The sequence below is a fragment of the Colias croceus genome, chromosome 22 (genome assembly GCF_905220415.1).
Source record: "Colias croceus chromosome 22, ilColCroc2.1".
NCBI classification, from domain to species: Eukaryota; Metazoa; Arthropoda; class Insecta; order Lepidoptera; family Pieridae; genus Colias; species Colias croceus.
Genome location: NC_059558.1, coordinates 5,146,203 through 5,160,464, shown reverse-complemented (window position 1 = coordinate 5,160,464; position 14,262 = coordinate 5,146,203). Strand labels below are relative to the sequence as shown.

Genomic DNA, 14,262 nt, shown 5'->3' with positions numbered 1-14,262 from the left:
GCAGGGCCTAGCTAGTTAAACTATACTTCTGTTGATACTATTGACAAGTTTTCATACTTTACGTCCAAAAATTCGATTATACCAATAGTATAGTTAACAGTTTAATAGGTGGAAACAATTACGCTTTAAAATTGTAACCACAATACGTAGTTCTATTTAGGAATAAATTGAATGATTAGCTTTAAAAGCAAAACGACCGCGTGGGTGTGACCAATTGCGATCGTTTATTTGAGTCCTTTTAAATGTCCTTGTGCGCGTTTTTATCAGCCATTTTACTAAACACTGGCAGTTTTTAGACGAAATCTTGCACCAGTTTTTACTTTCCGGTTAGGAAAGGAATTCTCAGCAAGTAGAGTATAAACATTCGAATAAAATAGTTTTCGGATATAAGTAAAACTCAAGGAAAATCAACAATTAATACTGAGATGAAAAACTATCGTGGTAAAGTTTTCTGAAATATCTTCTTTGTATTGTTATTAGGCATTCGAAAACGAGACAATAGATTGTTCTGTTTTAATACATATTTTCGGATCATTTAACGATTTTCTTTGTAGATTGTCTTTCTAAGCATTTTTTATTTTATCCTAAACTTGAACGTTCCTATAACCTTGAGAAAACAAAGAAAAGAAAAGTGCCAATATTGACTCACGGCAAATGATAATGTACCTTCATGAATAATTTAAACGTTTGTTTGATGTTTATGTATAGTTTGATTGGAAGACATTCAACAATTTTTAATATTTTGGTGTAAGTAATAGTATTAACAAATGGGTTGGTTTGTGTTGATGATGTGAGATTATCTAGCATTTTATCACGACAAAAGTTGATCTTTGATTTTCCCAAATTTTTTATTCCTAAAGAATAGATAATTGTTACGGTTTAAATGGTAAGTCTTCTCTTCTAAAGATGGGATTTACGTGAAAATATTGTAAGAGCTAGCGCGCAAGAGCAACTTTTGTCTCCGCAACTATTTTGTCTCTCCCATCAACTCTATAGGAAGTTGCGTCGCGACGTACGCGCACTTTTTTACTAGCCCATAGAGTTAATGGGAGAGACAAAATAGTTGCTGAGACAAAAGTTGCTCTTGCGCGCTAGCTCTAATAAGAAATATGACTAAAGAAGAACTCTTCTTAGAAAGAAGACCTTATGCATTATTAGACGTATACAGACGTAGAGACAAGTCTATTTATGAATTATTCCTTTCTATCATTACAATTATGCTATGCGAAGCGAAGGCGTGTTAATAATATTTGGTTTCTCTTGTTTCAGAGTTTCTATCAGCACGTATTCAACGGATGCTACGCGGTTTTGTTGTTCGTTGTGGTTGTCTTCTTCCTGATTTATGGCGTCGAAGTATACTTTAAGGTATGTTATATTTATAAATAATACATAGATAATGATTAACTTTATTCTTTAGGTGTTTAGTTGCTGTGTTATTGGCCAATGAATATGACTTTAATTCTTCGTAATTTCTATATCAATATAGTCTCATTATTTTTAAGATATTAAGAGAAAAAATTATCTTAGTTTTATCCAGAGAATAGAACAGTAAGATAAGATATTTATAATTTATGTCACAAGGATAATAAGTTTTTACCGCCTACGTTCTTAATTGGAAAAAACATGGTAACACTTAATAATTATTGATTACACAATGATAGTAGGAAATCAATGATGGACCATTACACCTTATGAGGTGATCCTTACACATTACCTTGTGTGATAACGCTCTATTGTTTGATGCTCATAAAATACTACGCACATATTTAATTACTTGAGCCTATAAAATTAATTATCGGAATTTGTATGGACTTTTAGTTCTGGTTCGAGAGCATTAAGGAAGTCGTAATGGGTTTTTTAAGGAAAAACGGAAATTTTGTAAATTTTGTAATTGTCATTGGTAAAGTTGAATGAGATTAATTAACGATGTAATCGTAAAGATCGAAAATGGAATTATTTCAACAATCCAATCATCACTCTTGTACGAAAGCTTACAACTTCAACTTATGGTTGTTTTGGTTTGATAAAATTTAGCTGGAGGTACTCGAGTAATTAAAGTAAACTACCCATGTGCTACTCCCGTTTTTATTTCTGCAAAAAGTCATCAGCTGCTCTCTTTCTATGTAAAAAGCCTTGTAAAAAATTATATTGTACATTGCTGGCAGCACTGTGTGTCCATCAGCAATCAGCAATTTTGATCAATACTGCATCACTACATAGTATAAAACAAAGTCTCTGTCAATATGTCCCTTTGTATACTTAAATCTTTAAAACTACGCAACTGATTCAAGAGGAAGGTTTTAGTATATAATTTATTAGGTTTTAGACAAAGCTGGCGAAGCCGCGGGTGGTAAGCTAGTGTTCTATAAATCACAAGAATACGAGGCTTAAGAAACACAGACCTTATAAATTTTCACGTTTATAACAATTGTTTTAGCTTCGCGGCGAGTTCCTGCGCGAGACGAAAGTGTGCACAATAATCACACCGCGGCCGGGACCCTCGTCCGCGGCCGACGGGGACGATGTGCAGGACACGCTCGTCAAACAGGTGCGTGTGTGTGAGTTTTTGTGTGTGAGTTATTGTGTGTGCGGGTTTTTGTGTGTGCGAGTTTTTGTGTGTGAGAGATGTGTGGGTGTACGGGGGAGATGAGTGTGTGTGCGTGTTTGCGTGCGTGCATGCGTGCGTGCGTGCAAGCGTGCATGCGTGTTTACGTGCTTGCGTGTAAGTCATTGCTTGTGTGCGTGATTGCGTGCGTGCGTATGCGTGATTTCTTGAGACATATGTTCGTGAGAAAACACATGTTTTGGGTGCTGGAAGGCATGTGTGACCTTATGTGGACATAAACCAAGTCTAAATAACGATTTCCATTGCCCAGGGTGTGCAAACGGACCTGGCGCAGTACGACGGCAGCGTGGACCCGCGCTCGGTGAACCACTCGCAGCTGCACCAGTCGCGGCTCGGCCTCATCAGCCAGGCGCTCATGCTGATACTCATCGTGGGCTTCCTCGCCAGCGAGACGCTCAGCGAGTTCTGGAAGGCCAAGTGAGTTGACCATATAAAAAAAAGAGTGTGTGTAGTGTGTACTTATGTACACGCGTTAGAAGTTATACTTCTTTGGCGTATGGAAAAAATACTAGAATATACAACTTGAACATAGTTATCAATTTTCATACCACCTAGAACTAACTTCACGCTGTTAAATTTAGGTGTCGGTGTGCGCGCGCATCGTAAAAAATTCACTCTCATCATTTTTCTCCATCGCGCCAAAAGAAGTATAACTTCAAAAATCCCGTCCGACTAGGGCCCTTCCGGCCTCCTCCACTCAAGCGACAGCCCAAGCCGAGGTTGTAGGGAAGCCCTTGCGTATGTCGCTACCAAGGTGAACCTTCAGTTCATCAACGCGTCTGCGTTAAAATGTAGAAGCCCTTCTGGCTAACATTGAGAATCACCACACAAAAAAAAAACATATTATAAAAAAATGTGTGCGTGCACTAGTGTACACACGTAAGAAGTGAAACTTCTTTATGACCTTATTTTTCAAAAAATAATTTATTATATACAACTTTACAGAAATACGTCGAATCACGAGTGGTAGGGATAAGAAAAAGATGGCGTGTAACGGAAAAATGTCACGCGTAACGAAAAAATGTTGTACTAAATTTTTTTCCGATAAAGAAGTTTCATTTCAAAAAGAAAATAAATATTGAAACCTAACACACACGAACACAAAAACAACATTAAAAAGAGCGTCTGTGCCGAGCACACGTGTAAGAAGTGAAACTTCTTTGGCAAGATATAAAGATACCAAAAATTTTCGGTTTACTCCATGACGTGATGGTATTGCCATAACCTTGAATTTTTACTCTCAACGCGCTTTCAGTTTCACTTCAAAAAAAGACAGTTGATTCATTATTTTACATAATATATTATGCTCCGTTCCGTATTGGTCAAAGCAGAGGAATCCTTTTCGTTATAAAATAGGTATTCCTTAATCCATACTAATATTATAAATGCGAAAGTAAGTAGTAACTCTGTCTGTCCGTCTGTTACTCAATCACGCCTTAACTACTGAACCAATTTGCATGAAATTTGGTATAGAGATATTTTGATACCCGAGAAAGGACATAGGCTACTTTTTATACCCCGGGACATAGGATAGGTTTTATCCCGGAAATCCCACGGGAACGGGAACTATGCGGGTTTTTCTTTGACTGCGCGGGCGAAGCCGCGGGCGGAAAGCTAGTAACGTATGACTTTTATAACAACCGATTGAATCTTCCAAGTTCATCTAAAATAAAAAGTTTGTATACACAATAAATTATCATTAGTCTGCCATTTCTTGCTGTTTGTACATTATATTTTAATTTGGTATAGTCTTCTTAATCGAATTAAATCTTTGGAAGACAATATAATGATAACGTCATCTAACTTATGAATACAATTAGCATGTATGATCTAAATAATAATATTTTCTCAAATCATATCCTTGCAATTTGGACTCTTTTAGAATTGATTTAAGGTATATTTTTGAACCAACGGTGGTATTTGTATGATGTTTTTTCTAGACTCTAGAGTCTAGACGATTAAGTCGAGTCTAATGCCCGTTTTCACCAACAACCCGTAAAATTTAAGTGTCACCTAAGTCACTTTAGGGGATACCTAACGTAAAATTTGCTTTCACCGACGCATAAGTGTCACTTATATCGTTAGGTAGCCCTTAAATTTAGGGGGTGAATATTCGATCCCCTAACGTTTAAGTGACAGATATTTATCCTATTTAACGTATTAAAAATGGATAGCGACGACGATACAAATATTTAGAAGCAATTGAAGTTATAGAATTAAAAAATAAGCGAGTTTTGTTAAGGCGAACGCGAATTTACTGCGAAAGATCAAAAGGATTAAAAAAAATATGATGACAGATAAATTTTGTACACGTTTTCTCTTTTCTGCCATTATTCTTTATACCTAATATAATTACAAACACCAAAGAAAAATAACACGAATCAAACAATGAATGCAACCGGCAACAAAATCAAAAAACCTAAATAATTTCACGAAGCAACTTGAGTCACGTGATGACATTGTCATTTGTCATTAAAAATGTCACTGTGAAGTTTGATTTTAGACAAAATATAAAAAGTTGTGTTTTTTTAAGGTTTTATATATTTTTAAGGTAACAAACTCAATATTTACACATAAACTAAGTAAAATCAAGTGATTTTTCAACTAAATATCAATAGAATCCTATAGTCGATACACTTTTCGACTAACATTGCGTAGCATCCCCACACTAAACGTCACTTAACTAGGGTTCTCTTATTTAGGTGACCCTTAGGATGGTGAAACAGAATTTAGGTTAGGTAGTGATTTGAAGGGTCCCTTAAAATAAGGAACCCTTACTTAGGAGACTGTTTAGGGGTTACTGGTGAAATCGGGCATAAAACTTTGTGTCTTATATTTTGCGTTACTAAAGTCCTTTTATAAAGATCATCAGTGGACTTTTATATAGATATGGCAAATATTATTTTCTTCACTTAGCCAAACTCTTTACACGCATCGAGTTTTAATATGGGGTTGGCAATGGATTCAGTTTTTATTTTTTGAAGTCCCATGTCCCCTAGTGGGGTAAGGGGCAGATGCATTGATCTTTTGCTATCTTTTTTTGTGGTGAAAGAGTTTTGAAAAGGCAACATTTTATGACAGACTAAAACTATTACGTATGATTAAAATAAATAAATGACAAATGTACTAATTTTGGTGATGCTTTTGGGCGTTAATAAGTAAATCAAATAATGCTTCTTTGAGACAATAGCATATTAACTTCAGTTTTGAACTGTAGTTAGTCATGTTATTGTGAAAAAAAAAATAGTGCAGTGTGAATTTAGTGTGTGTATTGTTTTTGATATTTTGTGTGTGTGTACTTACGGGAATGTATATTCATAAAGGAACTACAACATGAACATACAAATTGAAATACATATATTTTTTAATAGTTATTAGTTAGTGAATGCAAAGTAAAAGTGGTGGTTTTACGGAGTTTCCTTTTAAAACTACTAAGCCAATGTTTTAAGTATTTCATCGGTATAAAGCATCGTTACCCCTTAGTGTATGTTATTATTTTTTCTAATAGTTTGCATAAGTTCTTACCGAAAAAGGTGCCAAATTGTACAGATGATGTTTTTTTTTTGTGAAATATATTACGCGTTTAGTGTCGGACGGCTGCATTGCCAAAGCTCGCGGCACCGCACTGTTGCCGCACGGAGCGTTTCGTACGCCGTTGACATTTCAGCAAATAAGATAGATATAAGCCTCCCTCTAGAATTTTTTTATTATTTATTACTCTTTAATAAAACTATACATATACTGTACATGGGTAACTTATTACTAATTTATAGAAAACAAAAAAAAAAGTATAGTTTATTGCGGCCTTATTGCAAAAGGTAACAAGATACTGAAATTACGACTTTTATCGATTTTTACAGTATTTTTTTTAAATATAACTCGGTTATTCCCAGAGTGCCGGTGGTGTCGCGCAACTGGCACGACGTAGTGTTCCGTCTCGCCGAGATCGGCGTGACGCTATGGTTCCCGTGCGTGCTGTGGAACTGCATGGCGCCCGAGCGGCTGTGGATCCTCAACCCGCGGCGCCTGCTCGCGAGGCAGCTCGACGAGGCGCGCCTCGCGGACCTGCTCGCGCCCAGCGGCCTCGCCGACACCAAGGTCAGTTATATTGCTTGACTAGCTGTGCTCCGCTCATGTTGGTCTTTTTTTGACGTGACAACGTCTTATAATTCGATAAAGCCGGCTGCGCGCACGAAAAAACATGACTCATGCGGCGTTACCTCGCTCTGAGGCGTTCCGTGAGGCTTGAAGTGCAAGCGAGAGCGCGGAACGAGCGACAAAGAAGCACAATCGGACGCTGTCACGTTCATCAGTAAATGAGTAAACCGACTTTACAGACAACCAATTTTTTTTTGTGTGAAGAAACACTTCTGAATGTTAGCCAGAAGAGCTACTACATTTTAACGCGGACGCGTGGGTGAACTGAAGGTTAACCCTGGTAGCGACATGCACAAGGGCGTCCCTCGAACCTCGGCTTGGGCTGTCGCTTGAGTGGAGGAGGCCGGAAGGGCCCTAGTCGGACGGGGCTCATGTTGGTCTTAGTGTAATGATATATAACCTATAGCCTTCCTTGATAAATGGACTGTCTAACACCGAAAGAATTTTTCCAGTCGGACCAGTAGTTCCTGATTAGCGCGTTCAAACAATCAAACAAACACTTTATAATATTAAGTATTTATAATATTAAGTATAGTATAGATAGTGGAATAGCGTCGCGTGTTCTGGAGATGCCGCACACGATTGATTTTCTGGTCAGGAATTCAGATTAGGAAATCTGAATGCTTTGCTCACATACAAATTATTTTCCAAACGTACACCATTGTATTTATTCTGATTGGTAAAAACTTAAGTTGTTTCTGTTGGTTCGGTTAAAAAAAAAAGAATAAGAACACATTAGAAGTTTACATAATTCTCAAAAGTTTACATAATTCTCAAGTGCTGTTTATTTTATCTTATCTGATTTATATATCAAATGAAATTTCTTTTTGCAACTGAGTAGCTTAGTATTTTAATTACATCCTTTTTTTAGATAGTAAATGATTCATATTTCAGTGTCAGTTTTTTGTGGGATTTAATTTTATGTCTTCACAGCTTTTATGCTTTGCTTTCTGTTTTGTATTCCAAAGGTTGATCCATGGGTGCCAGATGAATAAAGATTTCGTCAATAAACGGGTCTAAGACACCTTTTTCCATGTTCAAATTCATAAATGTTTCACATTATTCATAACGCTTGACAATACAACGTCAAAGGAATATCAAAAATCAATATGATTGTACCAATGACCATCATTTTCATCAAATATGAACCTTCAAATTTGGGTAAAAAACGCTTTATCCATGTCACGTGAAGCAAATTGCTACGTGCTTATCAATTTTTGCCAATATGGCTCATATTACAATGCAATAAGATCTATTTTATCCCTATTCCCAGCTCGATGTTACCATATTGGATATATCTAGAATGACATGGAAACAGAAATACGATCTGTTTATGGCGGTCGCAAGGAATTGGTTCTCGATTTGGCGTATTCTTTACGTGTCGTTCTTGTATCAGAGACCCCAGCATGCTATACAGGGATTGACTTCTAATGTTCGTTCGGTAAGTGTTCCGTAAATTTCTGGATACATTTCAATAATCAAGGTATTATTAGGTTAAATTAGGGCATTTTTCTTCGTTTAGGAAAGCAAAAAGTTTTCTGCTACGCTAATATTTTTTGGCCAAAAATTAAGTATGTGTATAAAAAATGCTATTTTTGCCAAATGCCAAGTTTCTCCTTCCTACTAAGAATGTTTTATATCTTTAATTGGCCTCCATATAACTTTAAAGCAGTGCCTTAAAACTTCTCCCTTTATTCTCTTCTCTGATGGAACGATCATGCGAATACAGTATATTTAGTCCCTGTTTACTATCCCATCCCTTTACACTCGACTCTCATAGACTTTGATCTTAGCCAAAAGACCGAGAATGTGAATATAGTATACTAGGTTTCCGCCCGCGGCTTCGCCCGCGCAGTCAAAGAAAAACCTGCATAGTTCCCGTTCCCGTGGGATTTCCGGGATTGCGTCATTTTCCCGGGATAAAAAGGTAGCCTATGTCCTTTCTCGGGTATCAAAATATCTCCATACCAAATTTCATGAAATTTGGTTCAGTAGTTTAGGCGTGATTGAGTAACAGACAGACAGACAGAGTTACTTTCGCATTTATACTATTAGCCCATTGAGCCCCGAGCGGCCCGATCTGACCACGACACAATAGATTTTCTATTGTGTCTGTGATTCCGGGGGCTGAGTTAGTAACTATGGATTTAAACCCTATTAACTTTCCAATGAATACAGATTGTTTAAAGCCGTTAATTTTTCAACAGAACGTAGAAACCGACTCGCTAGTAGGCAGCGTTGGCTCCGGCCGCGACTGCTGGATATGCTACGACGGCTCTCGCGCTGAGCCGCTGATCCGGCCGTGCCGCTGCACCGGGGACGTGGCCGCCGTGCATCATGACTGCCTCAAGCGGTGGCTCATAGAGGTGAGGGGGTGATGAGGAGGGAAGAGGGGGGGGAGTCACTCGGACTATACTAGGTAGCTAGGTGGGTGGGAGATAGGGGAGGACTATTTAGGAAAGGGGAGGGGAAGTTACTCTTACTATACAAGCTAGTACGTGGGTGGAAGATGGGGGCATTTTGGTGGGATTAGGGGGGGTTTACCAGCTGGCTATTGGATATTATGTTATGACGGCGCTCGGCCGTGCCGCTGCACCGGGGACGTGGCTGCCGTGCACCATGACTGCCTCAAGAGGTGGCTTATTGAGGTGCGTGCGGTGGGGGTGGAGGTGCGGCACAGACTGACCGCGGAGCTCGGGCTGCGATTGGAGAAGGGGAGAGGGGAGGAGACAGGGAGGGGGGAGGGTAACGGGACGCGTGCTATACTAGCTAGTGTGAATGTAGCGCGACTGCTCGATATGCGCGTGTGCAGAGCCACTGATCCGGTCGCACTGATGCTTTTTTTCTTTTTTTTCTCATTACAAAAATAATAATTCGGAAAATCAATTGTGATTCTAAATCAATGGGGCTATCTTTTTCTAAAATAAGAAAGATTGACAAAAAGAAAGGAAGTAATTATATTCTTCAAAACTTTTATTTATTTTTATTAATTTTGTTACAGAGTTATGGTACTCCCGATTGCATGAAGTGCAAAGTGTGCAACACACCTTATCATGTGGAAGAAACGAACAGGTAAAGTTTTTCGTTTCAATATAATTACAAAAAAAAAAAATAAGTTCTGTTGTTGCCTTACGAACTTCTATATGAATAGCGTTATGTTTAATAAAAACTATATTAATTGTGTACAAAAACTTTTCTATCGTTCTATATTACCTTTAATATCTTTTACAGACTACTCTGGGAGCGCGGGTTCACGTGCCTGCACGCGCTGCGCACGCTGCTCGCGTTCATATGCATGTCGTGCTCGGGCATGTTCGCGTGGGCGCTGGTGCAGGTGTACTCGTCGCCGGTCGCGCGCGTACTGGGCACGGGCGGCGCGCTGCTCATATGCTATGTGGCGGCTAGGTGAGTGGTTGCTTTTTTTTAATTTTTAAATTTAGAACATCGGAGTGTTTGCGGCCAGTTGTGGTAAGGTAACTGGTGATTTTTTTTTTTTTAGAATGGCAATGTATTTGCGGCCAGTTGTCGATTCATTTAGTGACAGGAAAGGGATACTTTTTTTTTGTAAGTGGACAGGATGGCAAATACACTTTTGTATATGGAACGAGACCGTGTTAATATGCATGTAATGCATGTTATGGTTAAATGTCAAGTGACAAATATTGAAAAAGTGAAAAATGCAAATTTTACAACGGACAGAATTATTAAGGCATACTTTCGGCAGACATTCCTTTTTGTTTATTTCACTTATATGTACTACATATTATAACATCTCCAAGTATTTAATATAAATTATTTTCTTACAGGTACCTGGGCATCCACACACTATCAGCGTACCGTCGCGCTAGAGTCGCATCAATACGCATTATAACAGAACCACTGGACGCCCCCTCAACGAACGACACGCAACTATCGACCATAAGCAAAACTGTTACAGTCGAAATTGCTTCGAAGAACGTTCTGGAACAAGCGCTCAAGGGCGAGGGGAACAAATGAGACACCGGTAACGAACCGTTATATAACTGTTATGTGACATTGTATAACGGTTATCTAACGTTATGTAACAGTGATAACTATAGATTCGTTGTAACGGCCTAAATGTAACGGAGTTATGAACAAAGTTTGACTAAGTAATAAAGAATTGATGGATTGTCTTAGTTTACACTTGGAAACTTTATAATACTTTGGATTAATTATTTAGCCAAAATGATGAATTTTTTCAAGTATTTAAAGTGAGGCCTGGTGTAAAAACAACAAGAAACTTGGTGCAGAAAAGTACCAAATATATCACATGAAATATATTAGCATTAGAACACCGTAAAGAATCTATAGTTACCCATTATCAATTGGATTACACAAATAACGTTATAACAAGAGAATAACGGTTTAAAATAGCGTTACTACATACAAGGAAATACCGAAAAAATAACGTTACATAACGATACGTTATTCGGAGCAGTACAAAGTGATTGTGATAGTGTTTTCTCTTTCTGTCGGATATTAAGACTGTCAAAATTTGCCAAATTTAGTAAAAAAAAGAAAAAGAAAATAAACATTAATTTTTTTGTATGGACATTGGTTACAATGGAAAACTTAGCATATCAGTTGTCACAATAATAGCGGGTGTAAAAGTATTTATTGTGTTGCCGTTTTGGCGGGAAACATTAATGGAGAAGAAATGTAATTTTTTTTAATTATTTAACTTGTATTAGTCTTTCACACTTTATTTAAAAATACCGGCAAAGTTAATTAGAAATAATTTGACGGATTTAAATCGCGATTTTTTTCCAATAATCCGTTGTTTTTTTTAAATTAAATTTAAATGGCACGATAAATTTACATTATGTAAACGTTTTTTGTTTATCCAGCAAATATTATTACTTCAATCTATGTTTACTTGTCAATTTTAGTGCATAAAAAGTTATTTTTTAACATTGATAGTTCAAACGATATCACAAAATCAGTGCCAAAGAGATTTACGTAACAGATAAATACGTATAAGAAAAAAAAAACACAAAAAATAAGTTTGAATTAATTTATTTTAAAGTGTGAATGTAGCGTAGAAATTACTGGGTAAGAACCTTCAAAAAAAACATTGAATTATTCCAAAATGTACATGTTTAAGTCAATTTCATACTTAATGTGACGTTACCACTTTAGTTTAGAAAAATCAGCAGAAAGCAAAAAGACTATTTTGACAAAAAAAAAAGCAATATTTTAACCGAATCTTCAAAATTGGTATAACTTCATCATAATAATGATAAAAAAATGTCAAAATAGTCTCGGGGGTAAATTATATTTTTTTAATTCATAGTAGCTTTCCGTACATATAATAAAAATTATCTATAATTCTATAGTATAGAGAGTCTGAAGAGACTTTTTTTTATTTAGCTGTCAATTTTGCCTCACATAATATTATGGTCATACATGCAAAATATTTATTTATTTCATCTTCATCTATCAATTTTATGATTCCAATAAAATATATTTAGTCTGTATTCCCGCTTTTTTTTTAAATTTATTAACTCTATAGGCATTGACTAAGTAACATCGTTAATTCTGTAACTGTTTATTAATAATTATAAATGTATGAGAAATTATTATATTTTTTAAAGAATTAAGAAATTAAAATACGTAGCTTCTAAATATATTGGTTAAGTATAAGGGCTATGGTAAAATTGTTGTTTCTTTTATTTTTATATCACGAAAAAATATTAACCCTAAAGGTTTGTAGTTATAATTAAATGTAGATTTTTTTTAATATATAGTAACTTCTCAAACGTTGTCAGTTTTATTGTTAAAAATAAATATAACGTTGATATAGAGTGTAGCTATTGATTTAAAAAATATTTATAAAACACTTATACAGTGAATAGACATACTTGCAGTAGTGACAGATAATTTTTCATTTTTTTTTCAATTTGGCGCCATTTTCTTTTTTGAAGTTAAATTCGTAGATGGAATTGAATGAGTGTGCCAAAAAAAAACAAAATATATTATACATAGGTATTCACTCAAAATATAACCCTCCATAAGGCATAGGCGTAATTCCTATTAATGTGAAAATATATTAAGATATTTAAATTTGTCAATAAGTAATGCATTAACGGCTGGACCGATTCGGGTAAAATTTTGTTACAAAGATAGTTTATAACTAAGGAAATCTTTTATAAACTAGAAAAAAAAATAGTTCTGTGTAAATATGTCAATTATTCTTAAAATTGATAAAAAACAATATAAAAGAAGATAATATAATATATTAAAAGTTACGTACTCTATATCTTCGTTGATTTAAAAGGAAAAGTATTTTGCTACACAAATCTAAATTCTAACGTCTAATATTTAAGGTATAAACTGTAGTGTGCTAGATTTTTAGTGGACGCCATATTGAGGTTAGCTGACTGTTTTATATTTATAGTCGTATATATAGACCCAGTGATTTTAATATATTTCCTACGTATATATGTTTTTTTTTTAGTTTAAAGTCAGTTATATGCAATTTTACGTATTATTTTTAAGTTGCTTCACAAGTTAGTGCTGTTTGAATATTTGCTTGTTATATTACTACATAAATATATGAGAAATGTATGTGTTTTCATTTATATGGTATACTTATGTAAAAAGAAGAAAGGCAAGGCAGGACAATATTTTGTGTGTTAGAATATATTATCAAATGTAATTTCGTCCAGAATCTATATGAACTACATAAATATTTAAATACATACTATAAAAATCATCACATATAAGTAATTTAATATCTATTTTTATTTCAAAAATCCCTACTGTAATAGTAGTTCATATCGATTCTCGGTGACTATACTTCAAATATAACAATATGCGTTTAAAAAGAAAAAATATTTTTGTAATTGTTAAAATAACAGTCAGCAGTTAAATTTAAAGTGTGGTTATAATTATATAAAAGATTGCAATAAGTTAATATTGTATTTTGATCTCTATGTTCTATCAAAAATTGTAACTGGTTTATATTTTGTAAATATAGCATATAGTGATATCCCTAGTGATATTTGAGTTGTGGATAAGGAATACAAATGTCCAGTACATAAATGTGGTTTTATTTCTCCCTACCATTGATTAAATTATAAGTAACTAGCGGTCCGCCCCGGCTTCGCCTGTGGTACATGTTTACGTTTTCTCTACATAAGATCCATCCTCGTACTTCAAGGAATATAATTAAAAAAGAATTATCGAAATCGGTTCAGCCGTTCTCGAGTTATGCGCTTACCAACACATTTTGCGATTCATTTTTATATATAAGAAGATAAGGTGTAGATCGGTTACTAATACAACATTCGATCTTAAAAACCGGTACACTAACTCACATATGATTAGATGAGATGGTATGATTCAATTTACGTGAGTGAAAAAGAGACGGCTGTGCTCGAAATGTGCCTTATTACGAATCTATCTACACCTTTTTACTTACAATATCATTGCCTATCATATTATTTAATAAATTA

The 14,262-nt window shown here is 35.4% G+C and overlaps 1 protein-coding gene across 2 annotated transcripts in view; it reads left to right on the top strand.

The window, feature by feature from the left end:
* Positions 1-13,849, top strand: part of LOC123702044 — a 63,281-nt gene extending 49,432 nt beyond the window's left edge. For both annotated transcript variants that reach the window (XM_045649707.1, XM_045649708.1), the window contains exons 6-13: positions 1,270-1,365; positions 2,438-2,548; positions 2,877-3,043; positions 6,520-6,724; positions 8,992-9,150; positions 9,786-9,856; positions 10,016-10,189; positions 10,591-13,849. In XM_045649707.1, coding sequence (XP_045505663.1) covers positions 1,270-1,365; positions 2,438-2,548; positions 2,877-3,043; positions 6,520-6,724; positions 8,992-9,150; positions 9,786-9,856; positions 10,016-10,189; positions 10,591-10,780 — 1,173 coding nt within the window. In that variant the 3' untranslated portion in view covers positions 10,781-13,849. The remainder of the gene's footprint in view (positions 1-1,269; positions 1,366-2,437; positions 2,549-2,876; positions 3,044-6,519; positions 6,725-8,991; positions 9,151-9,785; positions 9,857-10,015; positions 10,190-10,590) is intronic.
* Positions 13,850-14,262: the final 413 nt, after the last annotated feature.